Source organism: Emydura macquarii, unplaced genomic scaffold, assembly GCF_026122565.2.
Source record: "Emydura macquarii macquarii isolate MOO-44397 ecotype Brisbane River unplaced genomic scaffold, CSIRO-AGI_Emac_v2 contig_306, whole genome shotgun sequence".
In the NCBI taxonomy this organism is placed as follows: domain Eukaryota; kingdom Metazoa; phylum Chordata; order Testudines; family Chelidae; genus Emydura; species Emydura macquarii.
Window position 1 is genome coordinate 350,683 of NW_027130443.1, and position 27,747 is coordinate 378,429.

At 59.7% G+C, this 27,747-nt stretch overlaps 1 protein-coding gene across 5 annotated transcripts in view; it reads right to left on the minus strand.

Moving 5' to 3' along the window:
* CHD3 (chromodomain helicase DNA binding protein 3) overlaps nt 1-27,747 on the minus strand; it is a 60,333-nt gene that overhangs the window by 7,339 nt on the left and 25,247 nt on the right. For 4 of the 5 annotated variants that reach the window (XM_067555180.1, XM_067555176.1, XM_067555162.1 and 1 more), the window contains exons 5-31: nt 25,311-25,549; nt 24,297-24,427; nt 20,806-20,953; nt 20,079-20,141; nt 18,461-18,636; nt 16,756-16,989; nt 15,912-16,115; nt 15,533-15,744; nt 14,950-15,081; nt 13,348-13,447; nt 11,739-11,930; nt 11,252-11,452; nt 10,737-10,871; nt 10,382-10,503; nt 9,621-9,794; nt 9,095-9,236; nt 8,762-8,893; nt 8,441-8,558; nt 7,583-7,707; nt 6,668-6,899; nt 6,147-6,316; nt 5,827-6,004; nt 3,286-3,351; nt 2,063-2,148; nt 1,744-1,877; nt 728-872; nt 217-382 (exon numbers count right to left, since the gene is read on the minus strand). In XM_067555180.1, the coding sequence (XP_067411281.1) occupies nt 217-382; nt 728-872; nt 1,744-1,877; nt 2,063-2,148; nt 3,286-3,351; nt 5,827-6,004; nt 6,147-6,316; nt 6,668-6,899; nt 7,583-7,707; nt 8,441-8,558; nt 8,762-8,893; nt 9,095-9,236; nt 9,621-9,794; nt 10,382-10,503; nt 10,737-10,871; nt 11,252-11,452; nt 11,739-11,930; nt 13,348-13,447; nt 14,950-15,081; nt 15,533-15,744; nt 15,912-16,115; nt 16,756-16,989; nt 18,461-18,636; nt 20,079-20,141; nt 20,806-20,953; nt 24,297-24,427; nt 25,311-25,549 (4,157 nt within the window). The remainder of the gene's footprint in view (nt 1-216; nt 383-727; nt 873-1,743; nt 1,878-2,062; nt 2,149-3,285; nt 3,352-5,826; nt 6,005-6,146; nt 6,317-6,667; nt 6,900-7,582; nt 7,708-8,440; nt 8,559-8,761; nt 8,894-9,094; nt 9,237-9,620; nt 9,795-10,381; nt 10,504-10,736; nt 10,872-11,251; nt 11,453-11,738; nt 11,931-13,347; nt 13,448-14,949; nt 15,082-15,532; nt 15,745-15,911; nt 16,116-16,755; nt 16,990-18,460; nt 18,637-20,078; nt 20,142-20,805; nt 20,954-24,296; nt 24,428-25,310; nt 25,550-27,747) is intronic. The other variant, XM_067555170.1, reaches the window with a different exon arrangement.

Here is a 27,747-nt window from a genome sequence, read left to right on the forward strand (position 1 = left end):
AGGATGAGATCCTAGGCTCCTCCCCCGTGATAGGTTGGAGTCCCAGGCTCCTCCCCTACCCTCCCCTGTGATAGGGTGAGGCCCCAGACCCCTCCCTGTGATAGGGTAAACTCTCAGGCTGCTCAACCTCCCTCTTCCGTGATATGAGGAGGCTTCAGTGGGGCACCCAGGCTGCGAATCGGTACCCAAGATCCGGCCCTTCCGGGCTGGCCCCACCTGGCTTGGAGGTGCAGGGGGTGTTGGTGCAGCTGGGCTCAGGGGTGGTGGTGGAGGTCTTGATGGTGGGCGAGGAGGCACGGGACGACCTCTTGGAGTCAGCGCTGGTGTCGGGCATCAGCTCGGGCATGCTCCACCGCCCGTTGATGTGCTCAAACTCCTGCACCTGCAGGGGGGAGAAAGGAGGAACAGACTGTGCCCCATCAGCCCCACTCGCCGGGGAGCCCCATTCACCTTCCCCGGGGCTCAAGCTCCCCCACACCCTGGCCGAAATTGTGGCCCCCATCACGCCAGGTGCTGCACAGGCCTGGTGCTCTTCCCAGGCTGCTTTGCTCCCAAGGTTCCTCCCTCGGGGCTGCTCAGCCCGCACCCCGGATCCTCTCCTCGCATCTCCAGCCGTAGCCACTCGCCGATGCTTCAGAGTTGCTGGGCACGGCTCTAGGATGGCCCCCACAGGATGGACAGACGGACACGTCTCCCACCCCCCTCAAGCTTCCTCTCTGCAACGCACCTTCTTCTTCACCAGCGACATGACGCCGATGCGTGTCAGGACCTGCTGCCGGGACAGCCCCTCCCGTGGCACGCCATCTGCAAAGGTCTCCGACCCGTCCGCCCCGGGCTCACACAGGTGCCTCATGAAGAGGGAGACGTAGGCCCTGTGGGGTGGGGGAGAGAGGGAGCTGAGAGCCTCAGGAGCTGTCATGGGGAGTGGGGGGGGGGCGCCTGGTGCGGCCAGCGTCTTGCTGCCGCTTGCTTGGTAAGACCAGCTCCCTGAGCACCTGAAGGGGAATACCGGCCGGCGGCTAGCAACGTGCAGGGGCTAGGAGACGCACCAGCAGGGGGCAGCACCCCCCCCCCCCCCCCCCCCGTTTGTTACACAACGGTCACACACAGACACACACACACACAGTTTACTATAGTGCACAGATCTCCTGAAGCTGGCCTGGCCCAAGGGCCGGGACTGACCTCACTGGCTGGGATCCCAGTGGCCCACACCATGGGCGGCAGAGAGGGAGCCTGCCCCCATCCGGGGGCACATGGGAGGGCAGGGGATCACTGGAGGCGGGACGCCAGCCTCGCCATCTGCTCTCCCCGGCCCCGAGTGCCCGCCAGCTGCCATCAGAACCGGCTTCTCATCCCGCTCCGCTGAGGGGTGCCCCGTTGGGGAGCCTGTGCGGCGGGCCGGCTTAGGGGGGCAGCCACAGCTCGGGCTCCCCCTCCCCCGGCATGGCCGCCCCCCCCGCCAGGGGGAGTGATCTCCGTCTGTGTGAGGGAGGGGGCGCTGCCCTCTCACACGCCCTCCAGGAAAGCAGACGGCCAGCAGCGCACGGGGGGGGCTCAGATGAGTAAGAACCGTCATCACCTGGCAAGGGGGGGTGGTCCCTGTGTCAGAGGGGTGGGTTTGTGGTGCAGCACCCCTCCCCCTCCAGAGCTGGGGGGATGGGGAGCGCGGCCTCCCCGATGCACCCTGCCTGGCGAACTCTCCCCCCCGGCCGGCACCCCCCTCCTCCGCACACGCACGCCTACTTGAACTCCTTCTCCGTCTTGCCCCGCAGGTCCCGGACCAGCCACTGGGAGGTGAAGGCATCCTGGGGAGGCATCCCCCAGCGCATGACGGCGTTCAGGAAGGCCTTGCGCTGGCGCGTGTTGAATCCCAGCACCTGGCAGCAAAGGCGGGTGAGAGAGAGAGAAAACCCCCCCTCCCCCAGGCACCACCCCGCCTTTCACGTAGCCAGCGCTCATCCATTCTCCTCCCATAGCCAGGGACGGGACCCAGAAGTCCTGGCTCCCAGCCCCCACTGCTCTAACCACTAGACCCCACTCCCCTCTCCAAGCCAGGTCTCACCTCAATGTTGCCCCCAACTCGCGCCAGCAGTGGTGGCAGCGGTTTGTCCTTCTCGTTGCGCAGCTGGCGTTTGGACTGGCGCCGTCCTGCAGTGGGCAGAAGGGGACGCTGTCAAACATCCTGGCCCGGAGTCCTGGGCTGCCATCCCTCACCAGACGGACCCCACCCCATCCCCAGCCAAAACTGGGTCCCATCGTGTCAGGCACTGCACACATCCACTCCCTAAAACCAGGCCCCCACTGTGCCCCCCACTTACCCCCCCAGACCTGCCAGGCTGCGGTGGTCAAAATACACCTCCAGTGCTCGGCCCAGAGCTTCCCACAGGGACCAGCCACCTTCCAGGGGCATCCGCCTGGGACGTGTTCAGAGAGCACATGGGGACCCCCTCCCCCACTGAGATCGGGTCCCCCATTGTGCAAAGACACCCCCCCAGCTGAGATCTGAGCGCTGCTCAGCACTTCCAAGGACACCTCAGGAACCGTTTTAAGTTCTTTTCTGTCCGTTCCTAGGGACGGCTGGTTTCGTCTACACTACCGCTCCAACACCGGTTCTATATAGGAGGACAACGCCCTTTGGCTCTAGATCCCAAGGCACTGCTGGTCCCAACCATGCTGTTCACCGCGATTTTAGGGACATTTGTTTTCCAAGCTTTTCTGCTAGAAAACAGGAGGCTTTTCTCTAGCCGCACGATCATGGCAGCTCCGGTCCCTTTACAAACGACTTCTAGCCCAAAAGATGCCACCTTCGCTTTGTTTACAACACGCTTTCGATTGCAACGTTTTGTGGCTTTTTTCCTGCTTGCCAACAGGCAAAACAAATATATAAATAGACCCAAGTGTTTTCGAGCGTTTCGAGAGGTCCTACGCCATCCGTGCTGGATCTGGGGTGATTATCTGAATCCAAACTAAAGGATTTATGTTTATTTATTTCAGAATCATCCCTGGCTGTCCTTTTTTATGTGCTAACGCCACTGTGCATAACACGTTTCTCATCCTGGAAGGAGTAAATGAAGTGTAGTCTGGATAAGCAGGGGACTAAGGTTGGTATTTCATTTTCCCCTCTAAATTTCCGTGTTTTTTCTGCCCCCCCAAAATTTCCACGCCTGCAAAATTGCTGGAAATTTGACATCTCTACAGGGGGCTTAAATGGACCAAGGCCTTCGATGTCTTCACCCCACAGATGCAGGGCTAATCTGCCCCTGAACTCTGAACCCTGGCGCTCACCTTCCGGTCTCTCATCGAAATCTTCGTCCTCCTCTTCCGATCCGACCGAATACTCGGACTGATTGTCTGAAACATTATCATGCCAGTCTGTAATCGGAACAGGACTGTTGCATTTTAAAAGGTGTCTCGTTAGCCCCCCCCCCGTCACCCCTCTCCAGAGCAAAGAGGGAATGTGGGGAATCCCAGCGTGGATTGCTCTGTCTGATCAGAAGCTGAGGTGAAATCTACTGACGTGGGGGGAATGGCACTCTCAAGGCACAAGAGAGAGAGAGGTCGCGGAGCTCCGTATCCCAGCCGAGCCCCACATCACAGCACGGCTCTGGTTTAAAAAAAGCGGCCAGCTCATTCAGATCCGGGGAGGGGGATTGCCTCGAGCTGGGGCCAAGAGGGAGCACTAACTCGGCGGCATCGGGACACGTCCTGACACCCAACCCACACGAGTCATTTTACCCTCAGGTTTCCCAGCTATCCCCTCACAGGCATGTGGGAAGCAACCTGGAAAGGAGGAAAGTTGGGACCAAGCATAAAAATATTCCTGCGCGTTCGACTAGCCCAGGCTGGACTGTCTATGGGGGACTGGAGATGGAAAAGGTTGTGACGTCGCAAGAAGCTGGGGAAAAGCTGCCATCCTAGGGAAAATGCTGACACTTGGGACATTCCCTTCCATCCCAAAGTCGAAATGCAGAAATTCCCCGCAGGATGGAAATTTTGGGAATGTTTTGTTTAGAAAACATCAAATAGTTTTCCAGATACAACAATGAAACATTAGAAAGCATTATATATATACAAATATCCACCAATCCTAAATATTTTTCATATAAAATTGAAAGCAGAATATTAAGTATCAACTACACTACAGAACAGGGGTGTCAAACTAACTTCCAACGGCGGGCCACATTTCAATAAAATGAACTTAAAGCGGGGTGTATCCTCGGGGCGTCTTACCCTACACCCACAAATCACGCCGCATCCTCCCTTTCAGCAGCAGCTCGCGCTGTGATACCCGCCAGCGAGAAAACTCGCGGCGTCCTCTCTTTCGGCAGCAGATCCAAGGGAATTGCCGGGCGGCAATCGCCAAGGGCCGGAAGAAAAAAGCTGACAGGCCGTATACAGCCATCAGGGGCCAAACCAAAGAGAACGGTGGGCCGTATCCGGCAGCTTGCAGGCCGGACAAAGAAGGTTCACGGGCCGAATCCGGCCCGCAGGCCGCATGTTTGACACCCCCGCTATAGAAAATATGATGCACATACGAAATACGATATCTGCTATATAAATGTAACATCAAAATTAAAGGTTTGTTTTACGTTTTTGAAAATTAAAAGTCAAAAGGCGACCGTAAAGAGGGGACAAAGCTCAACCAGAGTCAAAGCGACATGAACCGAGATCCCTCTGTGTCGATTCAAAGTAGTTTGACATTTTCCCGTTGAAATCAACGCGTTGCCACGACACATTTTGGTTGAGACAAAAGAGCGTTTTCCCAACGGAAAAGCGCTGCGACGAACATTTCCTGCCTGGTTCTGAGTAAAGGCCTGGCAGTGAGAGTCGTGAATTCATAGCCCTGCCAGGGCCAGTCCTTTCATCTGGGCTGAGCTCAGGGGTAGCTCCCTGCACCCAGCCCGTATCTCGTGGAGGAGCTAGAGCGGATCTGACAGGAAGACACGTCCACTCTGGATCCACCACCTGTTGAGGAAACTGTTGCCTTTCGCGGGGAGAAATCTGCACCTATCTCCAGACTAAATGTATCTGCCGTTAACCCCTGTCCGCTTGACTTAACGTGCCCTCTTGCTCTCAGAGATCCCCACCCCACAGAGAGAATGTGGCTTCTTCACCACCTATTGCGGTAGCCCAGAGGGGCGGGCGTATTTCTGTCCGTTTGGTTGGATGGTCAGCACCGATTTCACGCAACGTGGGAGACAAAACCGTCTGGACTACTGCTTCTGTAGCTCTTAGCAGCAGATCCCAAGGAGGTCAGCAGAATGATGGGGAAACTGAGGCACGCAGCCCTCGGGGGAGAACTTGCTCAAGGTCAGCCAGCAGGACGCTGGCGGAGTCAGGAACACAACCCAGGCTTTCCCCTCTGGAACACGCTACACCCTGTTCTACCCGGCACCTCTTTTTCCGCTAATCCCGGAAGACAGAGCGCACCGACATTCCCCATCCAAGGTTGAAGGCGTAAAAAAGCAGTGTTTTCCCTGGAAAAGGCGCAAACCCCTTCCTCCCACAGGGTCCCCCTATTTGCACCACACGCTCATTTTACTCGCCCCGGAGATGCCGCCCGCTTTTCCTCCCCACAGGATCGCGGAGTACTAAGAAGAACCTCCCAGCCCGTGCAGGTCCCTCGCTCAGTCGCGGGTCACATGAGAGGGCCAGGTAATAGTGGCTCTCGCTGGCCCTGCCCTCTCTTCCATTCTGTCCCACAGCCCCCCCCAGCTTGGCCAGTGTCCCTCACTCCTGACCCGCTGCTGGCCCAGCCCTGCCCCCCCCAGCCCTGCCCTCCCTCACGGCCCCGCGCGCACCCCGCAGGGATCAATGAGTGCTGACCTTGGTCCTCCTGGGCAGCATCATTGTAGTTGACCTGTTTCCGTACCCGTTTCCCCTTCCCCAGGTTCCTGGCCAAATCTTCCTGCTGCTGCTCGTAGTGATGGCGCAGGAGCTTCTCCCAGTAGTCGGGGTCCACGTTCTCCTCCTGCTTGATGATCTCCCGCTCGATCTCCTCGATCTGCCAACACAGGCCACGCCGGGGGTCAGGCAGCGGGTGGGGGCGGGGACAGAGCGGCCCCAGGCGTGTCCCCCCACCCCCCACGGTCCGCCAGCACCCCTCACTCCTGCCCCACAGCCTCCCCCCTCCCCCCCACACTCACCTTGTCCTCCTCCCGCACCACGTACTGGGCCACCTTGAAGGAGCTGAGATACTCGTTCATGTTCTGCACGTCATCGGCGTCCTCGGTGGTGTCCTGGTTGCGGTCCAGCAGCCGTGCGATGGCCTCGTTGTCGTAGTGGATCACGCTGCTGTCCTCCTCCTTGTTCTCCCCTGGGGGGCGGTGGGGGGCAAACCCACATCAGGGCGGGGGGGGGACTTGCGAGGCTCTCGCGCCAGGCGGTGCCCCTCAATCCCGACCCGCAGCCCCTTCCAGGAGTGGGGGGAACAGGCCGGGGGCTCCCTCCCCCCACAGCCAGGGATCCCCACCCCCCAGCCTGGCCTCACCCCCACCCCAGTCAGCCCCCCGCATGTGACGCCCCCCAGAACAGGTGCCTTCCCCAGCTCCTCCAAGTCTTGGCGCCCACCCAGCTGGCCCCGCCAAGCTCTGCCCCACCATCCCCTCCCCCACCCCCTCTCCACCCCACCCCAGATACCTCCCCCCCGAACCAGACCCCCCCTCACCCTCGTTCTCATCCTTGAAGAGCTCCTCGGTGCCGAATTTGAGAATGTCGTCCAGCTCCTGCTTGGACATGCTGCCGGCCTTGGAGCCCAGCCCCGGGCGCACCACCAGGTGCGTCAGCATCATCTTCCGCTTGGCCACCTGCGTGATCCGCTCCTCCACCGAGGCCCGCGTCACGAAGCGGTAGATCATCACCTTGTTGGCCTGGCCGATGCGGTGCGCCCTGCTGAAAGCCTGCAGGGGCCGGGTCGGGCGGGCGCGGGGTGAGGACGCAGGGCTGCCTGCCTGCCTCTCTATCTGCCCGCCCGCCCGGCCAGCCCGCCCAGGGACGCCGGTCTGTCCCTCTGTCTGTCCCGCCCACCTGCCTGCCACTCCATCCGCCCACCCAGGGACGCTGGTCTCTTCCTCTGTCCGTTGACTCAGGGACGCCAGGCTGGCCATCCTTCCATCCCTCCTAGTGACCCCCATCCATCCAGCCCATCTCAGAGGCAAAGATCTACCCGCCCCATCCTTCAGGACAGCTCTCGCCGTCAGTCCATCCACCTCAGACACAGAGACCCTACATATCTATCCATCTACCACCCCCCTCCCCCTCACCAAGGGCATCTGTCTGGCTAGTTCAGTTCTTCCCGGATTCCCCTTCACCATAGGGCCTTGGCGCCCCCCAAGAGAGGGGCCAGGCCCCCAACTGGGGTAAAGAGGCACCACTCCACAGTCGGTCACGGAGCTACTCTGATCTACGTCAGCCAGGGATCCAGCCCGGAGCCAGTGGTGCAACTTGGAGCTCAAGAAGAATGAGCTTAGTAGGTCCTCTGGCCCCACGTCTCCTCGGCCGATCCGCCCCTGCCCCACGCGACAGTCCTGAGAAGGGAATTCCCCACCTGACCCCTGGGGGCGTGGAGCCATGGGGGACCCACCTGAATGTCGTTGTGGGGGTTCCAGTCAGAATCGAAGATGATCACCGTGTCTGCCGTGGCCAGGTTGATACCCAGGCCTCCTGCCCGGGTGGAGAGCAGGAAGCAGAACTGCTGGGCCCCAGGCGCTGGGAGAGAGATCGCACTGTCACACATGCCAGCCGGGCCATGGCCTGCGGGTGGGGAATTCCCAGCTGCCTGCAGAGCTGCCTCCAGCTGCCACTTGCGAGGCGTCAGTCCAGAGAACCCAGATCCCGGCCCCCAATTCTCAATTCTCCCCCCCATGGGGCTCCTGCAGACGCTACTCTCTCTGACAGGCCCCATCTATTTATCACCCACCTGCCCATTACCATGGCCTCTGGACACCCCAAGAGCCCCCCAAACCTGGGTCTTGAACCATCAAAACTCTTGCTCACTGGGACCGTGACCCTGGGCACTGGTTGGGCTGGGGCGGAGGGGGCCAGGCTGGACTCTCCACGCTGATGAAGGTGGGATGCTAAGGAACCAAAATCGCCCGCGGCTGCCAACGCGAGAGACCCCCCGACCAGCCACAGGCCGACCCTCGCCAGCACGGAACCAGCCAGGGGGCCGGAGGTGTCAGCTCACAACGCACCCTGTTCCTATCTCACTGATCCCAACGTCTCTTGGTGCCTCCCCCCCGGCCCTGCCCTACAGCCACCGAGCTGCGACCGCTGCCAGACAGACGGTGCACTCTGTGTGCTGCCTCCCGCTTTCTCGTGTCTCTTATTCAGACTGTGAGCGCTGAGGGAAAGGGAATCTCTTGCCGGGGGTCTGCACAGCGCCCGGCGCAATGGGGGGCCCTGATCCCAGTCAGGGGGATCCGTGCGGAAGGATTCGTACCATTGAATCTGTCGATGGCCTCTTGCCGCAACGTCCCAGTGATCCCGCCGTCAATCCGCTCATACTTGTAGCCTTCGTAGTCCAGGAAATCCTCCAGCAGGTCTAGCATTTTAGTCATCTGAATGTGCAGGGCAGAGCAGGATGGGTGGTCAGTACTGGGGCTCCAATAACGGGGAGTCCTCACCCGGTGGTGAGAGGCGGCCACCTCTGGGGCGGGGCGGCTGTTTATACAGGGACCCCTTGTCCAGCACCGAGAGGCGGCCACCTCTGCACCGCATACGAGGCTCTGATGCTCCCCCCTGGTCTCTAGGCCACCCTCACCTGGGAGAAGATCAGCACCCGGTGTCCCTGCTCCTTCAGTTTCCGCAGCATCTTCTGTAGCAGCATCAGCTTCCCGGAAGATTTGATGAGGGAGCCGCCCTCGTAGGCACCACTGGGCAGCTTGGGGGACTCCTGACGAGGCAAAGGCAGCAGCCGCTCAGCTCTGAAACTGTCCATCCCCCTCCCCGCCCATCCCGCCCACTGTGGCGTCCCCCAGGTGGGGACGGTGCTGGTTCCTTTCCCTCCTCGCGTACTCCAGCGCCCACACCTGCCGGGGTGCACCATGGTCTCCCCAGACCCTCTGCCCTGCCCCCCAGGATGGGCGGGACCTACCATAGCAGCCACAGGGAAGAGGTAGGGGTGGTTGCAGCACTTCTTCAGGTCCATCATGATATTGAGGAGGGAGACCTGGTTGCCGCCGCCCCGGGAGTTCAGGGCCTCGAAGTTGCGGGTCAGGATGTATTTGTAGTATTTCCTGAGTGGGGGGCGGCAGGGAGGGTGAGGCTGGGCCCTGCCACCAGCCCAGTGTCTCCAGGCAGGAAGGAAAGGAGTCCTGGACCCCAGTCCCCTTCCAGAGCTGGGGAGAGAACCCAGGAGTCCTGGCTCCCAGCCCACCCCACCGCTCTAACCACTAGCCCCCTCCCCCGCCCTCCCAGAGCGAGGAGCTCCCAGGCCCCCCTGTTCTAATCATGCTCCCCGACATGCTCGCACAGTGCCAGGCTCTCCGACCCCATCCATGCCACAACCTATGCCCCCACTGAGCCCCCTGCCCCACTGTGCAGCCAGTCTGTCCCCCCCAGCGTCCCCGTGCCCCCCCCAGGACAGAGGCGGGGGGAATTGGGGGGGATCCCGGCCGTACTTCTGCATGGGGCTCAGCTCGACCCGCACGATCAGCTCCGTCTTGGCCGGCATGTTCTTGAAGACGTCGGCTTTGAGCCGTCGCAGCATGTGTGGCCCCAGCAGGTCGTGCAGCTTCTTGATCTGATCCTCCTTGGAGATGTCGGCAAACTCCTCCAGGAAGCCTTCCAGGTTGCTGCAGGGGGGACGGACGGACGGAGCCGCGTCAGCCACGGCTCCCTGTCCCACAGCCCCGCCAGGCCAATCTGGGGGGCGCCCCCCCCCAGCCCTATCCCGCTTCTCTAGCGGGATCTGGCCTTGGGGCGGCATTCGGGGACCGAAGGAGCTGGGCATGGGGGGCTGGGAGGGGACGCGGCTGACCCCCGTAACTGTGCCGGGCGGCCCTGGAGGGAGCCGAGCTGTGGCTGCTGGAGGAGAGAAGCCAGCCACGGTGGCTGAGAGGAGGGGCCGGGGCTCGGGCCGGGGTCCCGCATCCCTATGAGAGCGCGCCACCATTGTGGGAGCTCAGCGTCGCGGAGCCTTGGGTGCGAGGTCCCACGCTCCTGGGGGGGCGTGACTTTCCTATGCCCCCCCCAACACCCAAGCCAACTGGTGTGTGCAGGGGGGACCTGGGTAGGCGAATCGGAGGGCTCTCCATGAGGTATGTCCAGAGGGGGAAGACGGACAGGGCGAAATTCCCAGCACGAGGCCCACGTCCTGGCTCTCCTCGGGAGTGTCAGGGGCTGGGGGTCTCATGTGGGGCAGGCCGGGGGGCAGACCCACTTGAAGCGCTCCGGTGTGAGGAAGTTGAGCAGATGGAAGAGTTCCTCCAGGTTGTTCTGCAGCGGCGTCCCCGTCAACAGCAGTTTGTGGTCGATCTTGTAACCGTTCAGCACCCTGAAGAACTGGCAGGGACGGTGGGGGCGGGCGTTAGTGGTCTGAAGCCGCACCCCCCCCCCAGACGACAGCTGGGGGGAGCACCCGGGCGCTCTGCAGGCAGCTCAGTGACGCAGCAGAGAAAGAGCCGAAGCCACTAACCCCTGCTCCCCTCCCAGAGCCAGTGAGAGAACCCAGGAGTCCAGGCTCCCAGCCCCCCCGCTCTAACCACTACCCCCTGCTCCCCGCCCTGCGCCCCTACCTTGGACTGATTGTTCTTCAGCCGATGCGCCTCGTCCACCACCAGGCAGGCCCAGCGGATGGAGCCCAGCGCCGCCTGGTCAATGGTGACCAGCTCATAGGAGGTGAGGAGCACGTGGAATTTCACCTGCACTTCCTTCTGCGGGGGAAGGAGGTCGGGTGAGCGGGCGTAAGGGTGGCCGCGCGGGGACCAAAGCCAGGGACGGCCACCTGCAGGCCAGCGCGCCAGCCCCGCTCAGGTCAGGCTGTCCGTTCGCACACCCCTGGCAGCTAGCGAGACAGGGACCCCAGGCCATGGGTCAGCCCCATCAATGATCCCCAGTCCCGTTCACGGCCCACTCCTCTAACACACAGCATCCACACCCTCCTCCCCTCCCCACCCAGGCGTCCTGGCTCCCAGCCCCCCTGCTCTAACCACTAACCCCCACACCCCTCGCAGAGCTGGGGAGAGAACCCAGGCGTCCGGCTCCCTGCCCGCTGAGGCTGCCCAGGCCCAGGCAGCTGGGGGGATCTTGCCTTCAGCTTGAAGGCCTTTTTGCCGCCCTTCATGGCGTTGTCCTCGAAGGAGAACTCGTTCTCGCGGATGATGCAGCGGCTGTCCTTGTCGCCCGTGTAGGTCACCACGTAGAACTTGGGTGCCCACATCTGGAACTCCCGTTCCCAGTTGATGATGGTGGAGAGCGGGGCGCTGACCAGGAAGGGGCCTTTGGTGTGACCCTGGCCAGAGAGAGACACCCGGGGGATCAGGAGGCAGAGACCACGGCAGCTGGTTATACAGAGATCCCTCGCCCAGCACTGAGATGCAGCCACCTCTGGGGCAGGGCGGCTGTTTACACAAGGACCCCTCGCCCAGTGCCGAGATGCGCCCACCTCTGGGGTGGGGTGGCTGGTTATACAGGGACCCCTTGCCCGGCGCGGAGATGCGGTCACCTCTGGGGCAGGGTGGCTGTTTTTCCAGCTGTTTCCCCCCCACCCCCCAGCAGGGTGCCAGCGGTGGCGTTACCTCCTTGTAGAGGGAATAGAGGAAGACGATGGTCTGGATGGTCTTGCCGAGGCCCATCTCGTCGGCCAGGATGGTGTCAGTGCCCTGGGCCCAGGAGAAGCGCAGCCAGTTGAGCCCCTCCAGCTGGTACATGTGCAGGGTCCCGCCCGTGGAGGTGATGAAGCGCGGCTGGGTCTCGTACTTCACCGTGGGCTGCAGGGCGAGAGACGATGCCGGGGGGGATCAGGGGGTGTGTGACTGGTGGGCCGGGCGGGAGAAGTCTTGCTGCTGACCCCTCCTGGCTGGCGCTGGGAGCGACAACAACGAGGCCGTCCCGAGAGGCAGGAAATCGGCTTCCCTTGGAGCGCGCGTCCTCTAACCACTGCACCACGCTCCATTCAGAGCGAGCCACGGAACCCAGGAGTCCTGGCTCCCGGCCCCCCTGCGCTAACCATTAGATCCCCCTCCATTCCCAGAGCCAGGGAGAGAACCCAGGAGTCCTGGTTCCCAGCCACCCCTGCTCTAACCACTAGCCCCCACTCCCCTCACAGAGCCAGGGAGAGAACCCGCACATCAAACACACATATCCCAGCCCTGCCCCTCCACATACAGACCAACACCATCAATCCCTCGCCACTGCTGTGCTGATCCGCACCAATCTAACACACACTCACACAACCATTGCACAGTCACAACCCCTCACACGACAACCGGCCACACCAGTCACACGCAATCTGGGCCCCGTGCCATCAGCCCCAAAACCAGACACGCACACCGAGGCGGTGCATTTGTGTGTGCCTGAGTCCACCTCACCACAACCTCACAAACCACAGCCACACACAATCACAACCCTGCGCGCAGCCACCTGAAGTGGGGACACACAACCGCACCCAAATCCACCCCGTCACAACCGCACACATTGCAGCAAACCCGACACCAGCATTCACACCCGCATGCCACACACATGGGGTTGGACACACACACACACGACAGGTAGGCACGCACAAAGATCACATAATCACAATCCTCCAAAGCCCTCCTACACACGCAGCAAGCCAGCCACCCACAATCACAACCACATGCTGCCCCCACAAGATTTAACACACATGCAAACCACAAATCACAACCCCCAGCCCCAGCCGTTCAGATGTCTCTCTCACACACACAGAGAAATCACAACCCCAGCTGTTCAGAGCTCTCTCTCTCTCTCTCTCACACACACACACACACACACACACAACATGGACAAAATCACGTTTGCACGTCCACACTACGCTCCTCGTGTCAGCAGTTGATGTAAGCTGCCGCGTGTCGAGCTAACTCTGCAGCGTAGAGGAGACCCACGGGCCTAGATCTCGCTCAAGACGCACACACACACACACACACTCTCTTATCACCGAGCCTCGTGCTGCGCACACACACACATCACACACCCACACACAGACCCCTGCACAGCGGCATGGCGAGACCTCAGCCCTTTCCCACAGGGGCAGACGGCGGCCATGCCCCAGGGCTCCCCGCAGCGGCCTGGCCGGATCCCGGCCATCCGGACGCCTCCAGAATCCTTCTCCACCTCCTCGAAACCGCTGCCTCGGGGTGCAAGGCGGGAGGTGCCAGGGGGGACACTCACGTCGTTAGTGGGGGAGTTTGGGGGACCTTCCGGTGGTGTCTCTTTCTTCTTCTTCTTGTACTTCCGGGGCTGGGCCAGGTCCTCGCCCATGATCAGCTCCCTGGGGGAGGACAGCAGGGTTAGTAACGGCCCAGGGCCAGGTCGAGGATTTCACAGCCAGGAGCGTAGGGGGAGTAAACTGGCAGCAAAGGGGAAAAAATCACGGAGGCCCCCATCCCGGCAGGGACTCGCTGAGGCATGACGGCCCAGATGATGCCGGCAGGCAAGCCGCACCCCACACTGAAAATACACCCCCATGTCCCGGCTCATCGCACGCGGAGGGGGAAATTCCTTCCCGACCCCAAATCCAGCCCTCGGCAGGAACCCGAGCAGGCCGCAGCAGCCAGAGAGGAGAGAGGGTCTCCAGTAGCAGCTCAGAGCACTGGCCCCACCGTCCGTGGTCTCCTCTCCAGCTGGTGCCACGCGTCGATGGCACAGAGGAAGGCAAAAAAAAACCCCGGATGCATCTGGGCGAAAAAAAAAATCCTTCTTGTCTCTGCAGGTGCCTGGCCGGGAATTAACTTGGCTGCATTCACACACAAAGCGACACTGAATTCGGACCCGCCAGCGACACACTCGGGAGCTAACCCGTCCGTCCTAGCCCTGAGCGGCTGCATCCCAATCGGACGGGCCGGAGAACGGGAGTGGGGGAAATCCCTCCCTCCGACGCAGGGCTTGCTGGTCGACCTGTGTCGCGCCGCGGGGAAATTCCTTCCCGAACCCAAATCTGGCACTCAGTTAGACCCTGAGCCTGGGGGCCAGACACCAGGGACAGAATTCGCTGGAGTCACTCAGAGCCCTGCCGCTTGAGCATCCCGTCACCGGCCACTGCGGGTATTTGCTGCTGGCTGTCTAGCATAAGGGCCATCAACTCATCGCCCAGGTTGGAGAATCCCACCCAGTTCCCCCCGGATCAAGGACGATAACTCTTCCAGACAGGCCTCCCGGCTGCATCTGATCCCCCTGACGCTGGACAAACCCCCCCTTCCCCGGGCAGCTCGTCCCAACGGTTCCCTGCCCTCCCGGTTAGACACTGGGGCCTGGTTTGCAGGGCGAACGTGCCCGGCGTCTACTTCCCAGCATCGTGCTGCGGGCTGCTTTTCTCTGCCAGGCAACCGCCTTTGGGGAGCGGGGATTTCCTCTCCGTGCAATCACAGCCCTGCTCCGTCAACTCCTGGAGACGTTCCCCCCCCGAGATACGTCTACACTGGAACTGCTACCCGGCTCGGCGCCAGCAGGCCGCAGCAGAGACACCTGCGTGCCCAGCGGGTGGGGTTCTCCTGTCTCTCCGAGGAGGGAGGCTGGCGGAGGAACCCTCCGTTCCCCCAGCACTGTCTACGCCAGGGTCTGGGTCGGCCATGCCTCCTTCCCCAGTGCCGAGCGAGCGACGCAGCCGAGACAGACTCAACATGTTCTCCAGCCCTCGGGCCGGTTCTGGGGCTTGTCTCTGCCCTGGTGTTGGAGGGCGGAGGGAGAAGGAAGGGTGGAGAAAGAGGGGATGCCTGGGGAGGGACGGACGGACGGACAGAGCGATGGACGGAGTGAGGTGAAGAGGGAGGGCACCTGTGTCTCCAGTAGGTGTGCTTGTGGAAGTCGAAGTCGGGGATGGCCATCTCATCCTCCTCCCACGTGGACTGGTCATAGGGCAGGTCGCGCCACTTCACCAAGTAGTGGTAGGTTCCCTTCTTGTCTATGCTGCACCCAGCGGCAGAGGGGAGGGAACCGGTGAGGGGGGATTTGCCAGAGGGAGACGGGGGGGGAGGGCCGTGGCTGCCCTGCACCCGGGGCGGCGTGGGTGGGTGTTGGGGACAGAAACAAGGGTTTCCAGCTCTCTGCAGAGCCAGTCCAGGGCTGCGGGGCTGCCCGGGGGTCCCTGAGGGCAGCATGGGTCAGATGTGGGGACACCCAGGGTCCCGGCGGCAGTGTGGGGGAGATGGGGAGAAACCCAGGGTCCCAGGAGCAGTGCAGGGGAGATAGGGAGACATGCAGGCCCCTGGGGGCAGCGTTGAGAAGGGGGGACCCCCAGGGTCCTGGGGTCAGCCTGGGGGCAGTGTGAGGGGACCCCCAGGGTCCTGGGTCAGCCCAGGGGACAGTGTGAGGGGACCCCCATTGTCCCGGGGGAAGCGTGGGGGCAGCCCCGGCCCACCTGTGGTTGATGATGCGGTGGATGGCCATCCACTCGGGTTTGATGCCGTAGCGGTAGAACCTCTCCTCCATCTGGGCGTACAGCGGGTCCTTGCTCTTCCTCTTCTCACTTTTGCCGTCGTCGTCGCCGGAGCCGTAGTCCAGCGGGGGCGGCTCGTCCATGTCATTCTTGCGCTGGTAGTTGCGGTACATCACCAGGTGGAAGATCTCCAGCTGTCCGCCGGCGGGAGAGGTCACGGCTCAGGGGGGTGGGTGCCGGGCTTGGCCCAGACTCTCACCCCCTTCCCAAGCACCCGTTCAGCACCCCTGGAAAACCCCCGGCTGGAGGGCACAGGGGACACCCCCCCATCGCCATCGCCACCCCCCCCCCAGCAAGCTACCTGCAGCTCCTTGACCCAGGAGCAGTGCCAATATGACTGGCCGACCCACTTGACGAAGAACTCCCGCTCCGAGCGCCCCTGCAGCGCCTTGGGCGAGGGCTCGTCCGGGTTGGCGTCGGGCGGCCGAGGCACCAGCACGGGCGGGGGCGGCTCCCCCCAGTGCCAGTGCAGGATCTTCTGCACGCGGCCCTTGAGCACCGGGCACTGCGGAGGGAACGGAGGCAGAGTCAGGCGGGAGGCCCCCCTCTCTAATTCGTCAGCGTCCCCCGTCCCCCTAGATCCCTGTAGGGCTGGAGTCATTGGGGGAACCAGGCTCTGCTGCTCCTGGCACGCTGGCCGTGATTCCACTTCCTGTCCTAAAAAGGCCCTGTTAGGGTTGGTAACCCCTGCTGCTCAACAGCTGATATGCCCCTCCCCAGAGGTGACTGCATTTCAGCGACGGGCAAGGGACCCCTGTATAAACAGGCGCCCCACCCGAGAGCTGGCCGCATCTCAGCGCCAGGCGAGGGACCCCTGTATAACCAGCCACCCCGCCCCGCACCGCCCCACAGGTGGCTGCATCTCGGCGCCAGGTGAGAGACCCCTGTATAGCCAGCTGCCATGCCCCAGAGGCGGCCGCATCTCTGCTCCACTTCCCCAGCTCTCTCCCCACCCACAAACTTCCAGTCCCTCTGGGATCCCGCGGGACGCAATGGCCCCAGCGCCATTTTACAACGCAGAGATCTCCCAGCCGAGCCCTTTTCCCAACCAGCACAGGCGGAGCAGGGCCTGGGACAACAGATCTCGCCTGAGGGGGCCCAGCTGTGGGGAGCTGAGGACGACAGGCCCGCCTTGGGCGCCCTACCGTGCAGCGGGGGCACAGCCACTCTCCGTTGGGGATCTCGGGCAGCGGCGGGTTGAGGCAGTGGATGTGGTAGGAGGAGATGCAGGCGTCGCAGCACAGCAGCTCCCCGCCGTCCTTGCAGACCCGGCAGTACTCCATGTGGTCGTCCTCCTCCTCCTTCTCGCCTTCCTCCTCCAACTCTTCCTCGTACTCCTCGTCCTCCTCTTTGGCTTCCCACTGCACTCCTTCCTTCTCCTGTGGGAGGGAGGCAGCGGGTGAGGTGGGAGGAGAGGGAGCCCCCCACCCCACAAGGCGGACTCCAAGCCACGCTTTCCGGCTGCCGGGCTCTCCAGGCGGCAGAGACCCAAACTGTGACCCCGGCGGCCGCCGTTTGGGGGACAGGGGCACGGGGGGATGTTCTCACTGGTCTAAGCAACGCGGTGGCAGGCTGAGAAATGCGGGACTGGAAGGGACCTTCCAAGGTCATCGAAGCCCAACTTTCTGGACTGAGACCGTCCCGGACAGGTGTTTGTCCAGTCCCGTCTGAAAACTTCCTGGGGAGCTGGGCCAGAGCCGAAGCTGAGAGGCAGAAAGATGCTGGCAGCGGCAAACGAAAACGTGCAGATTGAGCCGATTCCTTCCCGGCCGCCCTCAACGGATCCCGCCCTCTTTCTAACCCACTCGGACAGATTCGGAGACTCGGTCCCATCCCGCCACTCAGCCTTCGCTAGATTAAACGCGCCCGCTTCTTCCAACTGCCCCTCCTCGGCCAGGGTTTCTAGATCAGTTTTGCCGCTTTCCTCCGGATTCTCTTCCCTTTGGCCACGTGCCTTCCTTAAAGCATGGCGCCCGGACCTGATCACTACTCCGGCTGCGGCCTCATTAGAGCCAGACATTACCTCTCACATCCTATGTGCAGCCCACTAGAGCCTCTGCTACCGTCCCGCTGCTTTTGGGAGCTAATCTACGCTAGAAAGGCATCGCCGAGAGAGCCGTGCCAGCATGGCCCCGCCGAGCAGACACCGCTCACACTGGCTTGAAGAGATCTTTCGCTAGCCTAGTTAATCCGCTTCTCTTCTTTGGGAACAGCTCTGTCTACACGGGGGGTTTTGCCAGAACAGCTCAGCCAATGGGATGCAGCAGCATGGAGCTGGGCTAACCCTCAAAGGACCCATCTTTGCTGCACTGTCAGCACGAGTGCGAACTCGCGCCCTGCCCCCTAACCTGACTTCCGTCCACACACTGCTAGTTTTGGCCTGCTGGCTCACAGGCGAAGGGCCCATTGTGATGATCCAGGCTGAGCTAGGAATCACGCTACCAGATCCGTGTAGACGGGCCCCGAGTGCCCCAGTGAAGACAAGGCCTGGAACTCCCTGCCTTGGCCATTGATTGTGCCGGCGCCTTCCCTGATCTCTGTCTGTGGGCCCCCACCCATTCAGTCCCCTGAAGCTCTCTGTGAAAGCGAACCTTTATCAACCCTCTCCACTAGAAATTCGAGCAGCCTGGCCAGGGAAACCAAGGCAGGACAGCCAGATTTCCAGCAGCGGCTAGGCCAGCTGGGCTGCCCGCATAGGGCACCGATTTCTCAGAAAGGGCGCCCGTAAGGAGCGGCCAAAAATCTACGGTCCCTTCTGGGAAATGCAGCTGATGTTTCTCCATGGCACCGAGGTGGGCAGGGAGCAAGGAGGCAGCTACTCTAGGCCAGGAAGGAACAGGGGCGGCTTACGCAGTGGGGGCAGCTCCATTTGCCCTCGGGCGCTTTGTCAAGTTCCGGATCCAGGCACACCAGGTGGTAGGCCCTGGGGCAGGTGTCGCAGAGGATGATCTCGCCGCCCTGCTGGCAAACTTCGCAGTAGTCCTGGTGGTCTGTCTCGTAGCCATCCACCTCTTCCTCCCCGGCAACTGACAGGAGACGCAAAAGCAGACGCTGCAGAAGGTGGATGTGGAGCCCCGCCCTGAGCCCAGACTCACCCATTGGCATGCTCACCACTCCTCCACCTCCCACCCAATTCACCAGGATTCCCCACCCCGCAAAGCCCTCGGAGACGTCAGAATTCCCATCCCGGCCCTCCCCATCTTGAGGCGGGACCAAAATGTCGCAAATATTCGCAGGCTGACACAGCTTGGTCTTTTTCCCTGTGTTGGGTCGATCAAAATGATTTTTTTGGAGAATTTCTAAATATCTTTCCCCTCCTGGTGGTGACCATTTAAAAAACTTCGAGACTAGTTTAAACGTTGAAAATATTCCCGACTTTCTGGTCTAATCAGTTTAAATTTCTAAACAAAAGGGCAATTTCAAACCAGACAACAGGAACTTTTTGTTTCAAAATTTCTCCTCTCCTGTAAATATTTTCGAGAGTTCACATTTTTTCCCCTGCCTTGAATCGGGACGAAAACTTGAAATCTCAAAAGAAAAAAAAAAAAACAATCGAGAACTGAACAATCAAATTTTTTCTCTCTGTTTCGGGTCAATCAAAATGATTCATGTGGAGAATTTCATAACGATTCGTTTCAAACTCAGCCTAAATAGCTTAAATTTCTGAACAAACTTCAGACTGTTTCAGACTGGAACTTTTCATTTTGACAATCTCAAACCCCTTCTGCCTTGCGAATTTTGTTTGAGTCGGGAAATTCCCCGAACCCAATCTGTTCTGAACACTTTCAGGTTTCACAAATCGACACTTTCCGGTGACGAAGAAACAATTCATCGAAAGACTCCCGCCCAGCTCTTTTATCCATACTAGAGCAGAGAAAGACTAGCTCAGTGGCCAAGACTGGGACTCAGGAGTCGTGTTTTCTATCCCTGGCTCTTCCATAGATCAAATCACTTCCTCAGTTTCCCCATTTAGCATCTATCTGTTCCAGGCTTCTCCAGGCCAAAATCGGGAGAAAACCCAATTTCATATGTAAAATTTACCCAAACAAGCTAGGGACACAGGAGAACTGGGCTCTGTTCCCATTTGGCAATGGGCTGTTTCTCCCCCTGCGCTTCCATTTCCCTATCTCTAAATGAGTCTAATGATGCCAATCTGCTGTGGAATGCACTTTGAGATCTGCGGCTGGAAGGCGCTAGATAAAAGCTGAGGTCTCAGTCTATGAACTAGAGACGCTCTAGTTCAAACACAACTATTGGGCTCAAATTCCTTCAGGGAAGCATTGTTCAGATCAGATGAAATGATCCCACCCGACCTTAGACTCTAGACAACCGGATGCAACTAAGGCTAAGTCAGGCCGATTTCATTAAAATCGCCTCTATCTCCTCCTTTAGTGTAACCGGTGCAGAGGCTGCGGGAGGGATCAGCCCGGAGGGCTGGGTGCTTGTCGGGGTAGGGGCAGTCTCTTACCATGTGTCTGCGCAGCACCCAGCACCCCGGGGCCCCGATCTTGGACTGGGATGGCGGAGATCGCTGTAACGCAATAACAGTCAGAGTGGGCATCACTGCTGTACCTGCAGGCCCCAGCCAGGGGCTGTCTTTGCGCCCACAAAACATATAGAGCAAGATGCAAGTTCCAACCCGACCCCAGGATGAGGGGCTGGGACTTGTGGCCTTTCCCCTCTAGGGGGTGCCGGAAGATGTTACCTGACCTCCGCAGACAGCTCATGCCCTGAAGCATGGAAGTAGATGGCTGTAATCCCAGTCGCCTACCTTGGGGTCCTGAACTGATGCATATTAAGTATTCGAATGCTATGTATATGCGTTGAGTCCCAGTTGTAAGCTACCAGGGTCTTTTGCACAAGCTGGGGCAACCTGTATTTTAGGGACGACTATAGTGGGTCAGACCAATGGGCCCATCTAGCCCGGTATCCCGGCTCGCAGCCCAGTCCGGTACAGTATAAGCCCATCTACCGTAAGTGGGTGTGGACGAAAGCCAGTGACTGGCCGGAGCATCTCTCAATCAATTTCAGTCCACGGGCTATCATTTCAATAGACATCACTCCTCCGCCCCGGATGCAAAAGCTCCTCCCACCCCCAGAAGCCCCACCCCCTGGTGTGGAAGCTCCTCCCATGCCCAGAAGCCCCCCTCTCAGCACGGAAGCTCCTCCCACCCAGACGCCAGACCCACGCTCACCCTTCTTCCTTTTCCTGCCAGGCCGGCCCCGCTTGAGTTTCTTGACGCGCCCCGAGCTGTCAGACCGCACCGAGGAGCTGTGGACACTGGAGTTGTCCACGTCGGACTCTTCCTCCATCTCGCCCACTTCGTCACTCTGAAACACATGCTGTACATAACCATAGCGGCCCTGGTTAGGTGGGGCTCTTCCAGAGGCGCAACGCGGGGTGTGGGGTGCGGGGGGAAAGTACAGGCTGGATGGCAGGTCACGGGTTGTCCGCCCAGAAGACGGGGGCACGACCATGGGCATCAAACCATCGCTGCGGGAAACCCCCCCCGAGACCTGGCACGGGGCAAAGGGAATCGGTGGGACCAAAGACGCAGACGTTCAAAGATGGGTCTTGGGAGGGGAAAATCCCAGCCCTGACTAATGGGGCCCCGTGATGGCACAGGTGGCCAACGACTTGGGAAGTGTGACACCAACGGCCAGCTGGGACAGGCCGTGCCCTGCCCGGGCGCCCTGAGGCAGGAGATAAAAAGCCCGGACAGATAGCCTGGCCCACCCAGCCCATGGTTCTTTGCACTGAGAGGCTCTCAGAGGCTTTCCCCCATCACCTTGGTCAGACTGGCCTGCCCTGCGGAGGGAACCGTGGGAAGGCACCGGAGGACTCGCCGCAACCCAGTGCTGAAAAGTCAACTGCCTTGGGCTGCAGGGCAAACATTGCAGCGCGGACGTCTCCCTGAGTAGGGGCCGGGAGGGGCGGTCTCTGACCCCGGCCCGCACATCTACACTGCGACTTTTAGCTCTGCGGCCTGAGCCCGAGACAGGTCTCTGACTGCAGTGCAGACGTAACCTGAGGAGATGCCAGGCTCCCACGAGAGACGGAGCCATCCTTGCAGGTTGGCCTTCCCCAAAGAGGAGAGATCCTCCCCCAGCTGGTGCCAAGAGGGGGTGCTCTTCTGCCTACAAGCTGAGCTGGACTTATTAAACACCTTCCCTGTGGGGAAACTGAGGCAAAGATACAATGGCGGCGCTGCTCCTGGCCACCAGGGGAGAGGGCCCCCATTATATGCCCGCTCTGCAGTGAGGAGCCAGGCGGAAACTGCTCGACTGCTACCAGTCCTCCAATGCCTTCCCACAAGTCCCCCGAAAGGGCAGAGGAGTTCTCCGAGTCCTAGAGCAGCCCGGCCTCTGTGGCACTACACCCCCTCCCCCAGAAGTCCTTATGCCACGCCCAGGGCAGCGGGGAGCCGGTGAGGAGCTGGCACGACCCGCCGCTAGACAAGGTGAAGAGGGGAGATGTGCAGAGGAAGTGGGGCTCCGTACAGGTTCGGTCCTTGGGCAGGAATCTAAGCGATTCTCCCCCGCCCCAGACCATGGCTTATCTCTAAACTCCCTCATCCTGCCCTGCCAATCCCACGATCGCCGTTTTCAAAAGGTCAGGCACCCCCTTGAAAGCCCCGAGCAGACAAGCCCTGGTCCCGCAGAACCGGGGTTACAGTGCAGTGCAGACCCAGCCCAGCAGAACTCTCTGATGCCTGGACTGGGACTGTCCTCCCGGCGCCGGGCGGATGTTTGCTCCAACCTGCCCTCTTCGCCCCTGGCCTGTCCCCTTCCCATTCCAAAGGCGACCCCCTTCCGGGCATCACCCATCTGTGACGCAGTGGAGATATTCTTGGGGTTTTCTCCGAGTGCTGTGTGCGTGCCTCAGTTTCCTCCCATATGTTACTCCTGTATTTCGGTGATGGGACCTGGGGGTGTGATCATTGCAGAGGCCACTAGAGGGCGGATGGGCCGTCCCCAGCCACAGGAACGCGGACAAGAGCCAGGACTCCTCTGCCGCGGGTCAACCAGCTGCGGGAGGTTGTAACAGGTTGTGGCAGGCAGGCGGAGACCAGGAGGGGTGGACGCCTTGCCCAGGAAGGAGACAAAGGACTCCCACGCTGGCTGTGAATCGCTTCTGACCGCAAGGCGGGGGGCATGGCCCCTTTGGAGCTTCCCAGGGTCTCGGCCAGGGGGACCCACAGGGGAAGCTCGGACGGGGCAGGGGGGCTGGACCCTCCGAGGCCAGATTCAGTAGGCGGCTGCACGGGTGTGTGGAGACCTGGGGGGGCCAGACTCCAAGCACTACGGTCCTCACTGCGCCCCGAGTGGCTCCAGAGCCCTGGTCCTGGAGGACTGCGTCACATTGCCCCAATAAACCACCCAAGACTGGATGTGTTTCTAAACACGGCTACTTTGACAGTCTGGGTCCTTTATCTCGTTTCCCTCCCGGTCAGACCAGCCAAAAGCCCCCCCGCCGAATTTCACGCATTTACGCTTCCCCTCCAGGAGCATCCTTGGCTGCAAGCGTTGGATAATGTCTGCAGCTGGTCCCCTGCCTCCCCTTCCGGCATTTGGGGTCATTCTCTATTCTCAGCTTCCCGAGGGGCCTGGGCAGCAAGCCCCCACCCCTTCTGCCGGGACCCCCGTTGTCGCAACGGGGAACCTTCCTTCCTCCAGGGCTTCCGTCGCCCCTTCACCTAAATATTGTGCTTGGTAGCTCTAAAGGGGCACTTCAGCTTGCGTAGGTTTCCTTTTCCTCCTAGAACGGGCGTATCCCCAGGGAGAGCCGACCCGGATCCGGCCAAGCTTCTTGGCCTATTGGAGTCAGCCCCCGCTGTCTCAGATGGCTCTGTGTTCTGCTGGATATCTATCCAAGTCAGGGTCAAGCAGCCTGGTGCACCGATCTGATGCCTTAGGCCAAGGGCTAAACATTTATTTCAAGCTCACTGGAAAGCCGCTTCCCAGTGCTCATCAATCTCGTGTTTCCCGACGTGTGTCGCGGCCGACATGACTCCTAACGTCTTTAGGCATTTTAGCTCTTCCACATGTATGCGTGATGTCACTGACACAATTCTCCCAAGGTCAGGGGTTGGAGATCAACAGCCATAAGCAACGTGATTCACAATGATAAAAAAAATGCCAGATTCTCTTTCTTCGCTTTCCAGTTTGGGAGCTGCGGTGTGTGTTTGTGTGCGCATTTTTGAGCTTCGCTCTGCAATCAGGAGGGCTAGAAATTGACCAGGGGTTGGGGGGTTTTTTGGGTCCTGTTTTGCCGCGGCTCGCCTGCCGGCATCATCAGGCCACGCATCACCTAATCCAGTCCCTGTCATTACAGGGCTCTCAGACGTTGGCGATTCCTCGGCCTCGCCTGCTCTCTGCTAGTTTAGTCTCCTGAGGACTGAGATGTTTTTACTAAAGCAACCGGGCTCCATGCAGGGGGATCTGGGTGACACAGACTGGCCTGTGCCAGACAGAAGCTCAGAGCCAATGACCTAATGGCCCCCTCTGGCCTTAAGCTCTGTGAAACGATGACTCCACGAGCAGTGGCTTTAAGCAAGGGAAAAAACCCACAGGCGTCCGTGTGAGTTGGGGACTCGGCAACACCCTCCCTCCTGATCTTCCAGCCCCGTGGCTCCCCCGTGCCCACAGCCCCTTGGCAGCGCGGCCAGGAAGGAGCGCGGCTTACCGAGCTGCTTTTCTTGCGCTTGCCCCCAATCATGCCCAGCTTGATCTTCAGCGGAGCCATCCTCTTCCCTTTCATCTTCCTCTTCACCTCCGGGACGCGAGGGCTCTTGCTCCGCCTTTTGTGGCCTGGCCCTTTTATCAAAGAAAGCTAGATCGATGAAAGGTTCAAAATCCACCTCCCATACAAGCACGGCCGTCCTTCTGTCCCAGAAGAGGAAACTGAGGCACTGGGAAGGGACTTGCCCTAGGTCACAACACAAGCAGCTGGGGATAGAAGCCAGAAGTCCTGGGTCCCAGCTCCCCCTGCTCTAACCCATTAGACCCCACGCCTTTCCCAGAGCCAGGTAGAGAACCCAGGAGTCCTGGCTCCCAGCCCCCAGTCCCATCCCAGAGCAGAGGAGAGGAGAGAACCCAGGAGTCCAGGTAGGTGGGACAAGAGCTGCTGCTGCGGGGTGAGTTCACTCTCCAACCCTTCCATCCCCCCACATTATCTGGTGACCTTCCCGTGACATTGTTTTCTCCCTGCACCTCCGCCGTGAAATTTAGACCAGGTTCCCTGGTCAGATTCCATCTTCCATGATGCACCACAGTTCTGGAGAGGGGAGGCAGTGCATCATGGGAGCCCCTGGCCATGATGCATCATGGGAAGAGTAGTGACGGGTGCCTCACGCAGCCACTGTCCTCTGTAGGCCAAGGTGCCTGGTCAGACTACATATCCCATGATGCACCATGAGCATGGTGAGGGGAATGCATCATGGGAGACCCTGGCCAGGAAGCATCATGGGATTTGTAGTTGTGGGTGCTTCACGTGCCCATTCTCCTCAGTAGGCCAGGATCCCTAGTCAGACTACAGCCCCTGTAATGCCCCATGGTCTTGGGGGAAAGCAGTGCATCATGGGAATCCCCCGGTGCATCATGGGAGATGTAGTCCAACCCCTTCCCTGGACACCCGTTTTCTATCAGCCTGAAGGGAAGCAAGCAGGAGACGAGTGGGAAAGGATCCCGGGCGGCTCACCTTTCCCTTCTTTGGTTTTGGCTTTGCGGATGGGAGCAGGCTGCGGTTCGGCCGCCACGGCCGCCACGGCCGCCGACACCTGTTCAGCCACGGCTGCGGCCGCCGCCGCAGCTGCTGCTGCCACGGCCGCAGCGGAGCCTTTGAAGGGGTTGTTGGCACTGAACTCCCGCCACTTGGCTCCCAGGATGGTCATCATCTTGGACATGGGGATCTTGGGGTTCTTTTTGGCAATGAGAGGCCTGCAATATGAGACAAAACCAGGGGATCAGCCTGGCGCCCGCTTCCCAACCCTTTGGAAGCCCAGGCCCCTGCAACCACCCAGAGGGAAAACGAAGGCCAGGGCATGCCCCTCCCAGGCTTTCTGAACAGCTGGTCCAAATCTTAGCACCTCCCGCCCCTTGCCGGCATGCTGCGATGAGCAGCGGCACGGTTAATACCACTGTCATTCAAAGGACCGTCACTGGCATCAGAGTCACCTCTCTGAGCAACCAGCTCAGGCTCTCTGAAAACTCAGGCAGACACTGGCTAAAATCTGGGCAGCTTCCCCATCCCAGCGCCATTGTCTCAGGCAGGTCTGGCTGCCATCAGTTCCGCTCGGGGCAGTTCACACCCAACACGGACCGGGTTCAGGCTCTCTGCAGACTCAAGACGCATCAGCTCACTGTCAAGAGTGTGAAGCAAGTGTTTCTCTGCAACCCTAAAAGCTCCAGCTCTGTTTGTTGGTTTTTAATGAAAGTCGAGATTTGGGAGAGCAACTGATTTACAGCAAGAGTAAGAGGAGAAACAAACCCCAAGTATTATATTGCCCTCTGTGTTACCCTGGCGTAAATCTGAGGCCAGTAGAAGAAAATGGGTCCTGGCCTGTTGTCCGACACTGCTCTGTTCCGCCTTCTTTTGAAAAGGTTCGCTGCAATTCAACCACGCCTATGGGGCAGAATGCAAGAATCACCGGTGCAAATTCTGCAGCCTGGGCAGGTCAGACTAGACAATGGGGCAATGAAGAGGGACAAAAAGAACCTTCCGATCCGTCCAACACATCGGTGCTTGCTAGAGAACTCCCGTCCCCGGGGCCAGGGGAAGACACTTCTCTGAACAATCAGAGGCTAACGTCGGCTGCTCTCTGACAAAGTGCAATGCCGCAGCCGGCTGAGTAACCCCGTTCCCAGCTGGTGCAGCTGTTTATACCCCGGAGCACGCAGCATCGATCACCCGTGGAATTTGTTATCCAAGCGATTACTACTGCAGGCGCTGCTCCTTTGCTACCTAGGTCCCTCCCTGGCCTAGCAAAATTCAATGTTTCCCGTCATTGACGCTTTCCGGCAAAACAACCACAAAAGGTGCCCAAACTTCATCATCACTAAAATGTTTCTTTGTTCGTGAAGTTCAAAAAGCAGTCAGCGCCTGCACTAATACTAATCTGCACTAGTCCAGGCCTTGCTTGAGACAGCTGGTGTCATTATTCCTATTTTAGAGCATCAGGAAACTGAGGGAGAGAGAAAGGTAACACCTGTCAGCAGCACCCTGACAAATTCCCAGTCGGCGCCCAGATCTTCCAAAATTCCCACTGCCCACCACTGGATCTTGAAAGTTAGCAAATTGTGGCATCGTCTCACAGTGGTACCGTGATAGAAACCAGCTGCCCCAAATCACGGAGAGAACCCTAACTGGGTCAGGTGACGAATGATAGGAGAACATGGCAGTGTGGGCCAGCGCCTCAGGATCCGACTGGGACGCAGGACACCTGCGTTATATTCACAGCTCTGCAACTTCGGGAGAATTCCTGCCCCACTCTGTGCCTCAGTTTCCCCTCCACCCGGTTTCCCCCCCATTTAGGTTTGCAAGTGCTTTGGGTCAGGGACAGTCTCACGCTATGTATCTGTGCAGAACCTGGTACCCCGGGGGCCCTGGCCTTGGTCACGAGGGTCTGTGAAGTGGCCGGTACAACATGGAAGAATGCTGCACCACAAGATGTTCTTTGTTCTTTTATTTTGACAAGCGTCCTTGAGTGTGAATTATTTATGCTCCTGCTTCCTAATGCACTAGTTAAGTGGCGTGCAGCACCTTCGACAGAGATAATGGAGCCTTAGTCATATGTGAAGCTCCATTAGAGACATGGATCAGCTAGCAGATAAAACATTAAAAACTTTAAAAACCTAATTGCAACAGGAGAGGCTCTTAGACAAATGCTGGGCAAAAATTTTCAGCCAAAACCCACAGATTTGGAGCCACCAAATTTTGCGAATTCATGTCGGTTTCACTGAGTTGTTCGCATCAAGGAAGAAAAAAAAAACATCCCGAAATTCCAAAAGAGACAAAACGTTTCATTTCCACTTGACCCAAACATTTCAAGTCTGGGCTTTCCAACCTCCTTTGCATTGAAAAACTGCCTCCACATTTTTTTTTTTTTAAGTAAAAAGATGCTTGAAATGAAAACAGA